This window comes from Papio anubis, chromosome 6, assembly GCF_008728515.1.
Source record: "Papio anubis isolate 15944 chromosome 6, Panubis1.0, whole genome shotgun sequence".
Classification (NCBI taxonomy): Eukaryota; Metazoa; Chordata; class Mammalia; order Primates; family Cercopithecidae; genus Papio; species Papio anubis.
In genome coordinates, this window is record NC_044981.1 from 131,096,999 (window position 1) to 131,112,378 (window position 15,380).

The window sequence follows — 15,380 nt, forward strand, 5'->3', positions numbered from 1 at the left end:
GTGGTGATATATATTGTACTTGTAAATAAAAATTGAAAGTAAAATGTATTTACTTTTAAAATACAGATATAAACTAAGTATTAATATATTATTCTTCAGCTGTTCAAGAACTTTTTATCAACCTAAGATTAATTCAAAGAAGGTGTAGTTGTCTAAACAAATTAGTTTTTAATATAAATAAACTTACAGCCATGCTTCATTCCTCATGAAATATAAGAATTTTAAAAATAATTTTTTACGCCCGGCCGGGTGCAGTGGCTCATGCCTGTAATCCCAGCACTTTGAGAGACCAAGGCAGGCGGATCACGAGGTCAGCAGTTCAAGACCAGCCTAGCCAACATGGTGAAAATCCGTCTCTACTAAAAATACAACAATTAGCCAGGTATGGTGGCGGGCGCCTATAATCCCAGCTACTCTGGAGACTGAGTCAGGAGAATCGCTTGAACCCGGCAGGTGGAGGTGAGGTGAGACTGCGCCATTGCACTCTAGTCTGGGTGACGAAGCGAGACTCCATCTGAAATTAATAATAATAATAATAATAATAATAATAATGTCTTAGGCCAGGCTTGGTGGCTCATGCCAGTAATCCCAGCACTTTAGGAGGTTGAGGTGGGCGGATCACTTGAGGTCAAGAGTTCAAGGTTCAACGTAGTGGAACCCCGTCTCTACTAAATATACAAAACTCAGCCGGAATGCGGTGGTGGGTGCCTGTAATCCCAGCTACTGGGGAGGCTGAGGCATGATAATTGCTTCAACCTGGGAGGTAGAGGTTGCAGTCAGCTGAGATCGTGCCACTGCACTCCAGCCCAGGCAACAGAGCAAGACTCTGTCTTAAAAAACAGTAATAATTTCTTTGTAACCCTATTTAAAGACTAGTACAATGATTTATTTACCAAGGGGACATCCTATAAATGTGCTGCCTAACTTAAGTATTTAAGGTAATACTATATTATGTGGTCATCATATTTTGATTAGCATATAATCATGGGTAAGTGAACATTTTACTATTTGTTTATTTTTCTCAGACATTTTGATTTGTATGCTCTCTACTGCCTATAATGGTTATCTTTCTTAATAAAACTTGAAATAATTTATAAAAAAAAATGAAGGTTAAGTTAAATTAGGATGACCTTCCTTTATTCACTGCACTGTGCTGAAAGCAAAATTAGCTACATTGTCTAAAACCTCTAAGTTCAATTCACAAAGGAAGAGGCAACATACACTGTGTGCTGTCTTTGTAGCCAGGAGAGCACCATGCTGAGGTATAGAACAGGTGGGAGCTGAAGATGAGAAAAGTCCAGAAAAAGCAAGGCAGAGACTATACTCCCTAACATAATACAAAGCTCTAGCTAGAAAAGATACAGAAGTTGAGAAAACTTCTCAACTTGATTGAACACATACAGTTACCTTGCTCCCTTCTAAAATTCCATTAAGAGGACAGTAATAATGAAAACACGTAAGAGATGACAGGGAATATTCAGAAGCTGGAAATCAGATAAATAATAATCTAATTTAGTAGACCAGTAAACACTGACTACCAAGAGCTTATGTTTGGGGAAAGCACCAAGAACGTCCTACTGTAGAACCCCAGAAGGGTAGAACTTGGAGTCCTAAAGACAGGAGTTTGCATAAGGCTGGAAATAAAGGATAGATTGAAAGTCTGCAAAAAGGACTAGACAGTATGTTTACTCTCTGGAGAGTTTAAACCAGAGGGATGATCAGACTAAAAGACACAAGGCACAGCCAAGAGCAGGTGCACCATACTGAAAACAATTAGATTAAATAAAACTATATGCTGAATAATAAGATTCCCCAATCTCATTGCCCATTTAGCCTGAAAACTTTATATGCTGAGTCAGATTAGAAGTATCCTCTCTTTGGAAAACAACCAGCCTGAAAGGAAACTAGATACTGTCAATTTGGAGTCCTCAACAAAATGGCTGATTCTCTTCCTGATCAACCTATACTGAAGCTTATAGACTGGAAAGACCCAGCCATAAAGTTTAGTGCCTAATTCTTAAAATAGAAGATGACAGCCAAGGACCACTAGACACTGGGGAATAAGGGAGAAGAAAAAGAGACAATGTGGAAGCCAGAAGAAAACTCTTTTCTCAGAGAGCTGAGAGTATATATGGCATCCACAAAGAAGGAACAGAGGCAATTTTTAAAAAGGGAAAAGGTAACAGAAAGAGCTCTTGGGATTTCAAAATACGACAGGCAAAAGAAAACACTCAATAAGATCTAGAGGATGAAGTTGCAGATGTGACTCAAAAGGTGGAATTAAAGACAAAGAGATGGGAAAAATAGGAAAAATTCAAACACATTAGAGAATCAGACCAGGAAGTCTATTTTTTTTTTTTTTTTTTGAGATGGAATCTCACTCTGTAGCCCAGGCTGGAGTGCAATGGCACAATCTTGGCTCACTACTACCTCTGCCTCCCGGGTTCAACTGATTCTCCTGCCTTAGCTTCCCAAGTAGCTGGGATTACAGGCACGCGCCACCATGCCTGGCTAATTTTTGTATTTTTAGTAGAAACAGGGTTTTGCCATGTTGACCAGGCTGGTCTCAAACTCCTGACCTCAGGTGGTCCGTTTGCCTCAGAGTCCCAAAGTGCTGGGATTATAGGTGTGGGCCACTGCACTTGGCCTGTCTTACTAATTTTGAAGAAAAATTATTTCTAAAATTCTGAAACCAGCTAAAACACTAAGTATATAGGCAGAGTAAAAACATGTTGAGACCCACAAACTCTCAAGAATATCTCTTCACCTTTTTCTTTCTCAGAAGCTCCTGAGTGATATAGTCCACCAAAACAAGAAGTACACCAAGAAAAACGAAGACCTTTGTGCTAAATGAGTTGGATGAGTTCTCACCATTTATTTCACTCTCCTTCAGGTGGCAGAGCTGGAAAGCTAAAAGCATTTGTTTATATTCTTTCAAAAACATATCATAGTATATAGTTCTAAGTGACCAAGTTTCTCCACTTGATATAAGGGCCACATAAGTATGTTGTAAAATTGGAGAATAAGGAATAGTGACTGCTGACCAAGTTGGTCCCATAGACCCCTGGTATATTGCGAGTTTGATATTTCCTAACACACATCTTTATCATTGTACTCAAACATTTCACATTAGTAAGTTTTATTTGAAGAAATATACAGTATATAAATGTAGCCCTATATGGATTTTCCATAATGTAAGGAAATTGAGATGCTTAAATTTAACAGTTAAAATTATAAAAATGTTAACAAAGAAAGTCTATTGTAATTTTTAATGAGGCTGTGGCTGTAAAAGTTGTGCTTAAACAACTTAGTTGGTCAAAATATTTATCATGTTCTCAAAGTAGCTTAGACTTTGGGCTGGGGGAAATGAACTGGGATAGCTTCAGCCAGAAAGTACTAAAAACAAAAGTCACATTTTCTGCTAACCGAAAATCTTGAGATTTATTTCTTACATACCAAACTTGAACCCTCAAATAAAAGTGCATCAATATTAGGAATGTGGATGTGGCCTCCTTTATCCAGGCAAGATTTTGCAATAAGCAGCCCTCTAGAAGGATGGAGGGGAGGTACAGGAAGGTCCTTTCTATAATAAAGAAGGCTTTAGTGAACCACCACCACCACCCCCCAACACATATAAATAGCTTCAATCCTGCCCTCCTGTCAGAGTTCCCTGGAATTTTTGAAGCAACAGGATAGAAAGTCAGGAAAGCAATAAATAGAATTCAGACACTCAGATAAAATATTAACTTCTTAGCTCTCAAAATATTTCTGGAGAAGTAAAGGATGAGTATAGACAGGAACGTGAGCTGCTTGTACTTTTAGTCTGGCATTGAAACAAAGTAGAACTTGAATAGAGTATAAAATTATTTCTATTGAAGTTACAGATGCTTCTTACCTGTAGGCTGAATGTACAAGCTAAAACCTACTTGTTTGAAGATTAAATAGTTACAATTTTGCCTTACGGTAAGGATAATGACTATGTATGTTTTAAATTATTTGGTTGTATGATTCATTTTCTACAGGGAAAAATAATTTTTTCATAGTTCAAAAATGTTTGCAACACACAATAATGCCCCTGTTTTAAAGACTCACAAAATAATCTTTAGAAACAAGAAAAAAAGGCTTTTTAACATGGAAAGATATGGGAGTTATGTGTGTAGATTGACAGACATATAACTATAGGTAGGTAAATAGAGAGAAAGAGAGATACATAGATACATAGGGGGAGAGAGAGGCATTTTTCAAAGTACACTAGATTTCTACTCTGAAAAATTTGATTTCATATTAAATTCTGAAATACCTATTTTAAACAATAATCACAATTCTTGCTCTTATTTTCAGTTTTTCACCTAGCAACAGAAACACTAGTTCATATCTTCCTTCTGAACAGGCCCAGAAGCAAAATCTATGTACATCCTGACTAACCTTAATGGTTTTGAATCAGCTGTTCTAGGACCATGATTTCAAATCACAACTACTTCCCCAGAACTCTTCTGAGATAACAACAAAAATTACAAAACCCACCAAAACCACAGAAAAACAAAAGCTCCACAAGTCTTAAAGGCTCAAGCCAATTGGGTCCATGTTCTGAAAAGTGCTTATTTAAAGTCTGATTTTTTGAAACACAGAGCTGATTTACAACATTTTTATGTGAATCCCAAAACATCCTTGTATGTAATTTTCTTGAACCACAACACACTAACAGAGTAATTTCTGAATTAGAAAGCAGAAAATTGCTAGAATTCCATCCTGTCACATGGAGGGAGAAATACACAAGTACTTCTGTGGGATCAGTGAAAGGACAGGAACTTTTGGTAACAAAGAAGCTAGTTTTAAAACAATAACAAAGAAGAATTGTACTAAACTCCTAGCCTGAGCCCACTTAGAATCTCTCCGCCTTTGGTTTCCGCCGAAGCTCATAAAAATTCAAGAATGCAAGACAGCAGGGAAAAGTATTAAAAACATAAACATTCCCTTTAATGCCACACAATCCCTCATACTTGGAATTTTCAAAATAGAAAATTAAATAATAGGACTGACCCTGAGTGTGCCACTCCTCTCGAAAACAGTAACAAAATAGAAGTTATTTTAAGGAATGTTGTATGTTGAAGAAAATCACGAATTGAACATTGTGCATATTAAGAAAGTAATGTTGCCACCAACCATACATATGAACTCAGGTAACTGTTGGTAAAATATTTTCCCACATTGGCAAACAAACATTAGTACTGTTACTAGTGACCACAATTGAACCATTGACAGCAACAGAACTGACTTTCAGAATATACAAAGTTTTAATTAGTAGTAGGAAAATACACTCATTTTTCTCCAAAAATTTTGAATTGGAACAGGAAGAGTAGGTAAACCTATGGAATCAATATTTCCTTTCCATAAAAGAGGTGGTACTCTTAGCAAAAACAGTAATAGTTATAAGTTTGTCATCAGTCTCTGGATCTAAAATACTAAGATTTTCTCTACAAAAACAGCTCCCTGATTATTTACCCGTGTGGTTGGTGGTATAGCTTTGTCATTAAAAGTCTAAAAATAATGGTTGTGGTTAATTCATTCAATGCATTTCATTCAATAAGCACTTACTGGGCAATTCTGTTGTGCTGAGGATATATTAAATAAAATCATCCCTGCCCCAGAGGAGTGTTTGGACTGACTTTTGGCATACTTTAAGTTTTGTTACTTTTTTTTTTTTTTTTTGAGACGCAGTTTCACTTGTTGCCAGGATGGAGTGTAATGGCGCAATCTCGGCTCACTGCAACCTCCACCTCCCGGGTTCAAACGATTCTCCTGCCTCAGCCTCCCAAGTAGCTGGGATTACAGGCATATGCCACCCTGCGTGCCTAATTTTGTGTTTTTAGTAGAGATGGGGTTTCACCATGTTGGTCAGGCTAGTCTCAAACTCCTGACCTCAGGTGATCTGCCTGCCTCGGCCTCCCAAAGTGCTAGGATTACAGGCATAAGCCACTGCACCTGGCCCTAAGTTTTGTTTTAATTTACATTTTCCTTATTGCCATTGAGATTCAATTGCTTGGTTCCTATCCTTTGTTCACGTAGTAACTAAGATGCTTGTCATTCTGTTGTTGATTGGTGAAAATTTATTAGCTATTCTGAATCAAATTACTATTCTGGATACTCATAACTTGTTTCTTATGTGCAATGCAAATATATTGTTCCATCTACAACTTTGTTATTTTGTCATACATTAATGTTTATGTAGTGTAATTAATCAATTTCCTCTGCATTTTTAATGTTGTTCTTCTTGTCTCCCAAGAAAGCCTTCTCTATCCCAAGATCATAAAGATATGCACAAAGGGAACATGGACTTGCTATTCCTATTTAGGTCTACAAATTCACCAGCAATTTAATTTTGTGTGTGGTGTGAGGTAGGGATCTACTTTTCTTCCTGAAGGGTAGCCAACTGTCCTGGTACTACTTAGTGCAAGAGAGTTTGCCAGACAGTGAAGAGGGTGGGGGCTTTAAACAAGAGGGCCTCAACCTTAGCCTGGAGATCTCTGACATAATGCATTTGTCCATGTAAGTCTAGTCTGACTTACTAGAGTTCCAGATCCTTCAGAGAAGAACTATGCCTTATTCACTTTGTGCCTACTATAACACACAGCAAATAGTAATGCACTTGTTAAATAATCAAATAAATACAAAGCCCTTTATAATCTAGTTATCATCACCTTCTATGTGCACCCATGATGTATATGGGGAATGTTAAATGAATAGTATTCCTCCGTACTTCTGTTGCTTCTGTTTAAAATGTCCTTTTCTACCTTCCTTACCAATTGGCCAGTTGGCCTGTAAACATTTTCCATTTTCTCCAGGCAAAACACAATGTGTTCCTCTTTTGCACCCATGTAGCACCTATAAAAACCTTTATGTAATACTTGCACATTGTCTTACAAGCTATAGGCCAATGAGTTCCCTCCCTCTGAATCTCTACTGCAAAACAAAATTCAGTTCTTAGAACATGAAAGGATTATAAATATTTCTTGCCTGCATGGATCAGTGGACTCAGGAACTTACCAACTGAGGGACTGTGTATGAACTCCACATGGGCATCCTCATAGCTTTTCCAAATCCACTGACATATTCCCTGTGGTAAAGGAGACAGTTGTCCACGTTCTTCTGCAGTACCCTAGGCCTCCCAAATGGCAAATTTACTTTCACTGTTGCTGTTACTAAAATTAAAATAACATAAAATAAAAAGATTCATGAAATTAGCAAATGCTTCTTTGCATGTAATAACTACCCATATAATAACTACCACACTCTTATGGCTTATTATATGACAAGTACTCTTAACAAATATTTTACATATTTAACCTCTTTCAATTCTTACAACAATCCTATGTGTAATTATTATTAATAATAATAATAGTGGTGTTACTACTTAATTTTACAGATTATAAAACTAAGGCTTAGATAAGTAAGTTGGCCAAGCAAGAGCCTAAGCAAGGATCTGAAGCCTGCCCTCTGTGATTCCTTATATTTTACAGCTCAGAGGATGTACATGAAGAGGTAAAACCTTCAAAGTCAAAAGTACATACTTTGTAACAAAGATGACCTACTTTAGTAATTGTCATAGGGAAGATGTTGGAATTTTATAAACTTATGTCTTAGAATGTTTATGTATTTCTAAAACGTATACGTTGAAATCCTAATCCCAAAGGTGATGGTATTAGGAAGTGGCACCTTTAAGAAGTGATTAAGTCATGAGGTAAGACCCCCATGAGCAGGATTAGAGCTTTCATCAAAGAGACCCTAGGGACACCTTCACTCCTTCCACTATATGAGCTCAGAATGAGAAGAAGGCCATTTATGAAGAATCAGGCCGTCATCAGAAATCAAATCTGCTGGCAACTTGATCTTGGGCTTCCCAGCCTCTAGAACTATGAGAGGTAAATTTCTGTTGTTTATAAGCTACCCAGTCTATTGTATCTTGTTATATTAGGATGGAGCAAAAGTAATTGCGGTTTTTGCCATTACTTTTGAGACCAAGTCTTGCTCTGTCACCCAAGCTGGAGTGCAGTGGCATGATCTCAGCTCACTGCAACCTCCATCTCCTGGGTTCAAGTGATTCTCCTACCTCAGCCTCCTCCGGAGTAACTGGGATTACAAGGGTGCACCATCATGCCCAGCTAATTTTGTGTGTGTGTGTGTGTGTATTTTTAGTAGCGATGGGGGTTTCACCATGTTGGCCAGGCTGGTCTCGAACTCCTCACCTCAAGTGATCTGTCTGCCTCAGCCTCCCAAAGTGCTGGGATTAAAGGCATGAGCCACCATGCCCTGCTGGGTTTTGTCATTGCTTTTAATAGAAAAAAACACAATTACTTTTGCACCAACCTAATAGCAACTGGAATGGACTAAAACAACATTCTATTTTATTTATTTACTTTTACTTGTATGCTTCTTAAAAATCCATCAATTAGTGATGGATTAAAAAAAACCTGCAGGCTATTCATGCCATGGAATAACACTTGGCAGACTATAAGATTATCAAAACAACTAGTACATTTACTGAGCTCTTACCTGTAGACCACGGAAAATATATTAACTCATGTAATCTTGATAGCAACTCTATAAAGTAGATATCCCTATTTTATAAGCGATGAAACTGAAACAGAGTGAGTTTAGTACAAGAATACTTAAAAGATAACAGGTAATAATAATATTGCTACAGGCCAGGCACAATTGTAAACTCTTTCCATGTATTAACTTTCTAAATTTTTACAACTACATGAGGTGAGTACAGTTATTACAGATGAGAAGACTGAGGCACAGGAAGGCTAAGTGATTTGCCCCAGATCAAACAGCCAGGAAGCACAGAGGTAGTACTCAAACCCAGGCAGCTCAGTCTGCTTACATCTAAGGAAAGGAAATAAGAGAACTGCAGATGAGTCACAACCGCTTCAAGGAATTCATTTTGTTGTTCCTGGAACCGCTGGAACTACCCCATGCTTATACTGTTGTCATTGTATCTGTTGTGAGGTTTTTTGTTTTTGTTTTTTTGTTGTTGTTTTTTTTTACCTTTTGTATATTGGCAATCAAATCTTTATGTTCAGGAACCTCTATCAGCTTATTTTGGAGAGTCCTAAAAGGGCCACGTTGTGTTTTGTTAGGTCTAAATATCAAATACTTAACATGTTTTCTATTGACTTACTTTCTTCTTGGGTGAGATTTAGCATTTGATTCACTTGTTCCAGCTGAATACTCTGCAAGATAACGAGGGATGGGAAAGGGAAGGAAATAAGTCAAAGTAACAGTACCTGTTTTAAAGGGTAATCAAGATTATTTCTGTAGTAATCAATTTAGTGTTATACTGCCAAAGAAGCTAGACTAACTTAAGATTCTGATTCTACCACTATTCAGAAATATAGAGACATTACTGCTCCCTGCATTTTGTGTGTGTGTGTGTGTGTGTGTGTGTGTGTGTGTGTGTGTGTGAGAGAGAGAGAGAGAGAGAGAATTTGCAAAAAGATAATTGATGATGGGGCAAAGCATTCTGATCACTGCTGGTATCAATGACTAAGTTGGGTGCCAACATCCCAGTGCTCCTTAAGCTTTAATATGCATACAATCACTTGAGGGTTTTGTTAAAATATGGATTCTGGTTCAGGAAATCTAGGGTAGGGCTTGAGATTCTGCATCTCTAACCAATTTGCAAGTGATGCAGATGCTGGTCCTGGGGCTACACTCTGAATAGCAAGAGGCATTCTTCACATAGGACTTGGGGTTTGCAGTCAGATAGAACAAGCTTCTCTGGCCTCAGACAATTTATCTAACTTCTCTGAGCATGCTTTATCTCTAAAATGAGAAACAACATACCCACTAAGTAATGTTATTATTATTTTTTAATGGCAGTTTGATTGAGGTTATCAGGAGCAGTAGGTAGGAAACCCACACCCTTACTCTGATCTTTGCTGTGGATTTGATCTTCATTGAGAAGTTTGCTAGACTTTTGTCCCGTAAAGCCCCTTTGGTTGTTTATTTATTTCTGTGGTATAATGCTATTTTGAAGAATAGAGATTGTGATGTCTTCACCTACTTCTGACTATAAGGAAAAATTCTTACCTGAGGCAGCAGGTGTTTTTATTTAGTTCTACAAACACATTTGGAACTTGCCATCAAATGACCCTGGACATTAATTTTAGCTTGATGGACTCCTGATAACTGGGCTCCAATTTCACTCTGAAATCTCAACCCCATCCAGGTGCTCTGATTCTCACAGGTAGGCTTGGTCCTTATATTTTGAGCTGCTGTTATGACTCCTTGCCCTTGGGCCTCTCCTAGCACTGAAACCTCACCTTATTGAAAGTCTCCTGGAATCTGAAGTCCTGCTCCTGAACTCATCCGAGGGCCTGATCCACTAAAAAGACCTTCCCAGTGTCAACTGTCAGCCAGATTCTTCCCTGCTACCCAAAGGAATACCCTGTGGCACCTACCATAGTGGGTGTGTCAAACAGCAGGCTACAGTCCCTACACCCTCCCAGTTCTTTCTGCTCTAAATAATCAGGCATGAACATCTGATTCATAAACCACAGGAAGAATGGTTTATAAGGATAATTGGAGAGAGCTCGAAGATTACTGTATTGAATGGTGAAGGACAGTTAGTTTATAATGACATTAACAATTACCAAATAGTGCTTTCCAGTTTACAAAGCATATTTCCATACTTAATCTTATAATATATGCATTCTCACTTCTTGCTTCCAGATAAGGTTCAGAGAAACCACATATATTTACTAAGTAAATATCCAAGGCAGAACACAAACCTGGTTGTTGCTACCCCAGTTGTCGGCTACCCAGGTTAAGAATAGCTTGCCCCTTTACATTCTTATGGATGCCTGAAGTTGTTACTTACATTTTGTAGATGAGGGCATAAACAGCTAAGATTATCTGTGGGCAATGGATTAGCAAAGCCACAAACAGAAAACTTTGACACCTCCTCTGCATGAGATGGCTCATAAAAAGGCACCTTCAGAAGATGGTTTAAACTACCACGGGTTCCGTTGTTTGGTGCTGGCTGAATGCGTAGAAGATCTGTTTTTTGAAAAAACAAGTTCAAAGTTGCTTTATACTGGAAAGCAACAACTCCTTTATGGGAGATGGAAAGAAACAAACACCTACTCTTTCACTCCCTTTAATAAATTCTGCTGTAACGAAGCTATGTACTCCATATGCCATTCAGTTTACTGACTTTCTTCTCCATGGTTTCAAACACTAATCTTGCTAAAGAATAGAACTAGCCAGTTCAGCAGTGTACCTGTAGTCCCGGCTACTCAAGAGGCTGAGGCAAGGGGCTTGCTTGAGCCTAAGAGTTTGAGGCCAGCTTAGGAGACACTGAAACCCCATCTCTTGAAATAAATGAGGAATAGGAACAGTTGCTGCAGATGAACCAGAGGAACTTTCATGAACGGTTTCTGTTTCTCCAAAGAAAAGCTTCCTTAAATCACCACTTTGTTTCATAAGCATATCATGATTTTCTAGCATAAAAAGCTATATTCTTAATAAAAACAAGTTTAAATAAATTAAATAATTTATAATCTTCCTTATAGTACATTTAATTATATTAAAGTTCTCTAAAGATAGACACTTTTAAAAAATGGAACTAGTGAATTTTGCTTAATATTCAGAGAGATTTTTTCATTTTTTTCTATGAAAATATATAATACAAAATACAATTGTATGTTTCATAGAAACATATAATTTGCATGTTTGTGTGTTTCTATGAAACATAAATATTTTACCAACATAGCCTTTTAAATAATTCCTGCCGACTGCCTGCCACTAACAGATCGCTCCTGGAACTGCAGTCCTATCTAGTTCCTTTTAGCCAGTTCTGCAAAGGGACAAGAGTCCAGACCATAAACCTAGCCGTGCGGATCAAGAATGTAAGTTTTTTTTTTTTTTTTTTTTTTTTTTTGAGACGGAGTCTCGCTCTGTCGCCCAGGCGGGAGTGCAGTGGCCAAGAATGTAAGTTTTTAAGGCTACAACACACCATTTTAAAAACTGATAGCCGGGCAAGGTGGCGGGCGCCTGTAGTCCCAGCTACTCCAGAGGCTGAGGCAGGAGAATGGCGTGAACCCGGGAGGCGGAGCTTGCAGTGAGCTGAGATCCGGCCACTGCACTCCAGCCTGGGCGGCAGAGTGAGACTCCGTCTCAAAACAAAAACAAAAACAAAAACAAAAGCAAAACTGAATACCTTTTGGTCTCTAAGTCACATTCAATTACCACAAAGCAATGACAAGATTAAGAGAGACAGTTGTAAGCATGTTTATGTCCAAATTTCTAAAGCTAACAGTGAAATTGCAGCTTACTCATTGCCTTGCTGGGTAAATAAATGATTTGTTAATACAATGGCCTGCAGCAAGCACGCAGGTAAGAAGGTAGGTTAGGCTTCCTAAAATCCTAATGCTTTAAGGTTTTTCTAACATTGAGTATGATAACAAGTGGCTATCCAGCTAGGACTTTTTCCCCATGTTTTTATGCCAGAGAGCTTCTCTCTGTAATTACAAGAAAATATTTGGGTTTTTAGGTATGTTTCTCTTGCTTTGAAAAGTTGGAAGTATTATTTACCTAAGTTTTATTAAGTTAAATTATCATCTAGTAACTAACTAACAGAAAAGGTTGGTGTTCTGAGATCTAAAGTTTATCATTACTGGCTGGGCTTGGTGACTCATGCCTGTAATCCTAGCACTTTGGGAGGCCAAGGTGGGCAGATCACTTGAGGTCAGGAGTTCGAGACCAGTCTGGCCAACATGGTGAAATACCATCTCTACAAAAAAAGTAGCCGGGCCTGGCAGTTCACGCCTGTAATCCCAGTTACTTGGGAAGCTGAGACAGGAGAATAATTTGAACCTGGGAGGCAGAGGTTGCAGTGAGCCGGGATCACATCACTGCACTCCAGTCTGGGTGACAGAGCAAGACTGCATCTCAAAAATAAAAATAAAGTTTATCATTACTAGTAAAACAAAAAGAATTCACTCTTACAGCTGAATAAGTCTGAATAATGAATAATTCTTCCTCATCTTTTTTATTGTCTGCCTTCTCACTACAGAGCATCCAGGCTCTGGGATTCAGTTTGCTACCAATTTCAAATTACATATATTTAAAACTATCCATATTTTGTTGGCAAACTTATTTAAATATACTTACCACACATTAGGTTATAGACTTCAATATTTTCAAATGGTTCAACCTCAGTCTTCTCTTTAAAACTGGGTCCATGTGCCAGAAAGATAGCCTAGGTGGTAATAGTCATATTATTATTAGATGTCATTTAAATTCAAAACCAAATATAGGAAGAGACACAATTTTCCTTCTGTAACTACTCTCCTATTTGTATTAGGCCTCTGTAGGGATTTTTTTTTAGTTTTGAAAATGATTTTCATATTTTGCCACCTGTAATGTTGTACCAATCCCAATCAAATATAGTCAATGCTATATTTACTTCTATCTCTACCTACCTCCATAGCACCTCATATACCAATAAAGTAGGAGAATACAAACAATAGCACACAAGCAGTATCAGCATAATTCTGCAATATGAGCACAATATTTAGTAGAAATTTAATCATATAACATCATATTATCTTTTCATACTGTTTCATATCATTAATCAAATATGTTAATACATGATACAAAAATGTTAACTTTTTTTTTTTTAGATGAAGTCTAACTTCCTGATCCACTTATACTTCTGTCTTTCACTTTTGGGATAAAAAGACCTAAATATTTTGGTTTACACTGAATTAATTAATGTTAACTTGATTGTATTATTTATAACAGATCAAATTATTTTAGACTATAAAAAATTAGAAGAAAAATATCAAACATAGATAAGCAATTATGTTTTGGTAACAGGTCTGTGTGTATATACATACATATATTAAGATAATCATCAAAGAATTGGAGGCATAGATTTTTCTTGCAATAATTAATTTAACTATTATATAGTACCCCAATTAATAGTAAAGCTCTTTCTCCAGAGATTGTTTTCAAATATTTACATAAAGATATAACTCACCATGGCAATGTTATAATAAAAAGAAACATATTCATAAAAGGCCTAACACATTTTTTTTTTCTATTTGGAAAGGAGTGTGTGTGTGTGTGTGTGTTTGTGTGTGACAAATGGAAGTAGATGAGATAACCAGGATGCAAAGCTTTACCTATGGGGGATTATCAGCTGCCTTCTACTCATAGACTCAGGCACACTCCCAATTTTGGCCCTTTTCAGTGGCTGTTTCTTCTGCCTGGGACACTTGTCTCCTGAATATTTGAAAGGCAAATTCTTTTACCTTTTTCAAGTCTCTGCTCAATGTCAACTCAATGACTCTTACTCTTTCCACCCTATTTAAAGTTGCTCACTGCCCCCAGGGTACCCCCAAATACTCCCAATTTCTCCCTTACTCTCCTTTACTTTTTCTTTATTTCCCACAGTATTTATCATCTGACATAACAAATAATATATTATTTTATTATTCCTACTGTCTGTATCCCCCTCTTAGAATAAAAGCTTCATGAGGGCAGGATCTTAATCTGTTTTGTTCACAGATGTATTCAAGAGTCTTGGACATTGCCTATGATAAAATAGGTGTGCAATAAATATCTGTTTCAAAAAAGCAGTAACTAGGCTTAACACCTGAGTAATGAAATAATCTGTATGACCAACCCCCATGACAGATGTTTACCTATGTAACAAACCTGCTCATTCTGCACATGTACCCCTGAACTTAAAATAAAAGTTAAAAAAAAACCGTAAGTTACCTCCATGCTCCTAAACTCATTGTTATAACCATGGTTGCCTCCTCCACAATTTGTATTTGATTTACTCCTATAAAGAAAAAATATTATTACATACTGATCAATATATTGATATGAGATCATATTGTAAGCTTTAATGAATTTTATATAGTTTCTGTAAAATTTTTATAAGTAAATTTTTAATCAGCAACAGAATAATATATTTTTCTATCAACAACAGAATAAGTAAATTTTTATATCAACAACAAATAAATATATTTATTTTCATGCTCAAATTCATAACCATAATGGAACAAACAGAAGGGTATGAGAGAAGAAAGGAAAATTCCAGGATCTATAAATAGAATTCAAAAGTCTCTGACTGATAGATACTGACCAAAGGCTAGTAATAAAGGTACAGATTTTTTAAAAAGTGAATTTGTCTTCAAGCTCATGTGTACCTTTACACATCAACGACTACATGCTGAAGAACAGTTTGGTTAATATGTTATTTTAGCATTTCAATGCTTTAGGAATAAATCTTTGCAACTGGGGAAAAATAGCAATTTCTGTTTTCCAGTGAAGATGTCTAGGAAAATAATATGAAAGCATGA

The 15,380-nt window shown here is 37.0% G+C and overlaps 1 protein-coding gene across 5 annotated transcripts in view; it reads right to left on the reverse strand.

The window, feature by feature from the left end:
* The window catches only part of ENPP3 (ectonucleotide pyrophosphatase/phosphodiesterase 3), a 118,275-nt gene that overhangs the window by 36,032 nt on the left and 66,863 nt on the right, over positions 1-15,380 (reverse strand). For all 5 annotated transcript variants that reach the window (XR_002521773.2, XM_009206081.4, XM_009206080.4 and 2 more), the window contains exons 17-21: positions 14,791-14,857; positions 13,177-13,264; positions 10,883-11,061; positions 9,182-9,233; positions 7,045-7,199 (exon numbers count right to left, since the gene is read on the reverse strand). Coding sequence is in view for 4 of the 5 variants with exons in the window: in XM_009206081.4 (XP_009204345.1) it covers positions 7,045-7,199; positions 9,182-9,233; positions 10,883-11,061; positions 13,177-13,264; positions 14,791-14,857 (541 nt within the window). In the remaining variant the exon portion in view is untranslated. The remainder of the gene's footprint in view (positions 1-7,044; positions 7,200-9,181; positions 9,234-10,882; positions 11,062-13,176; positions 13,265-14,790; positions 14,858-15,380) is intronic.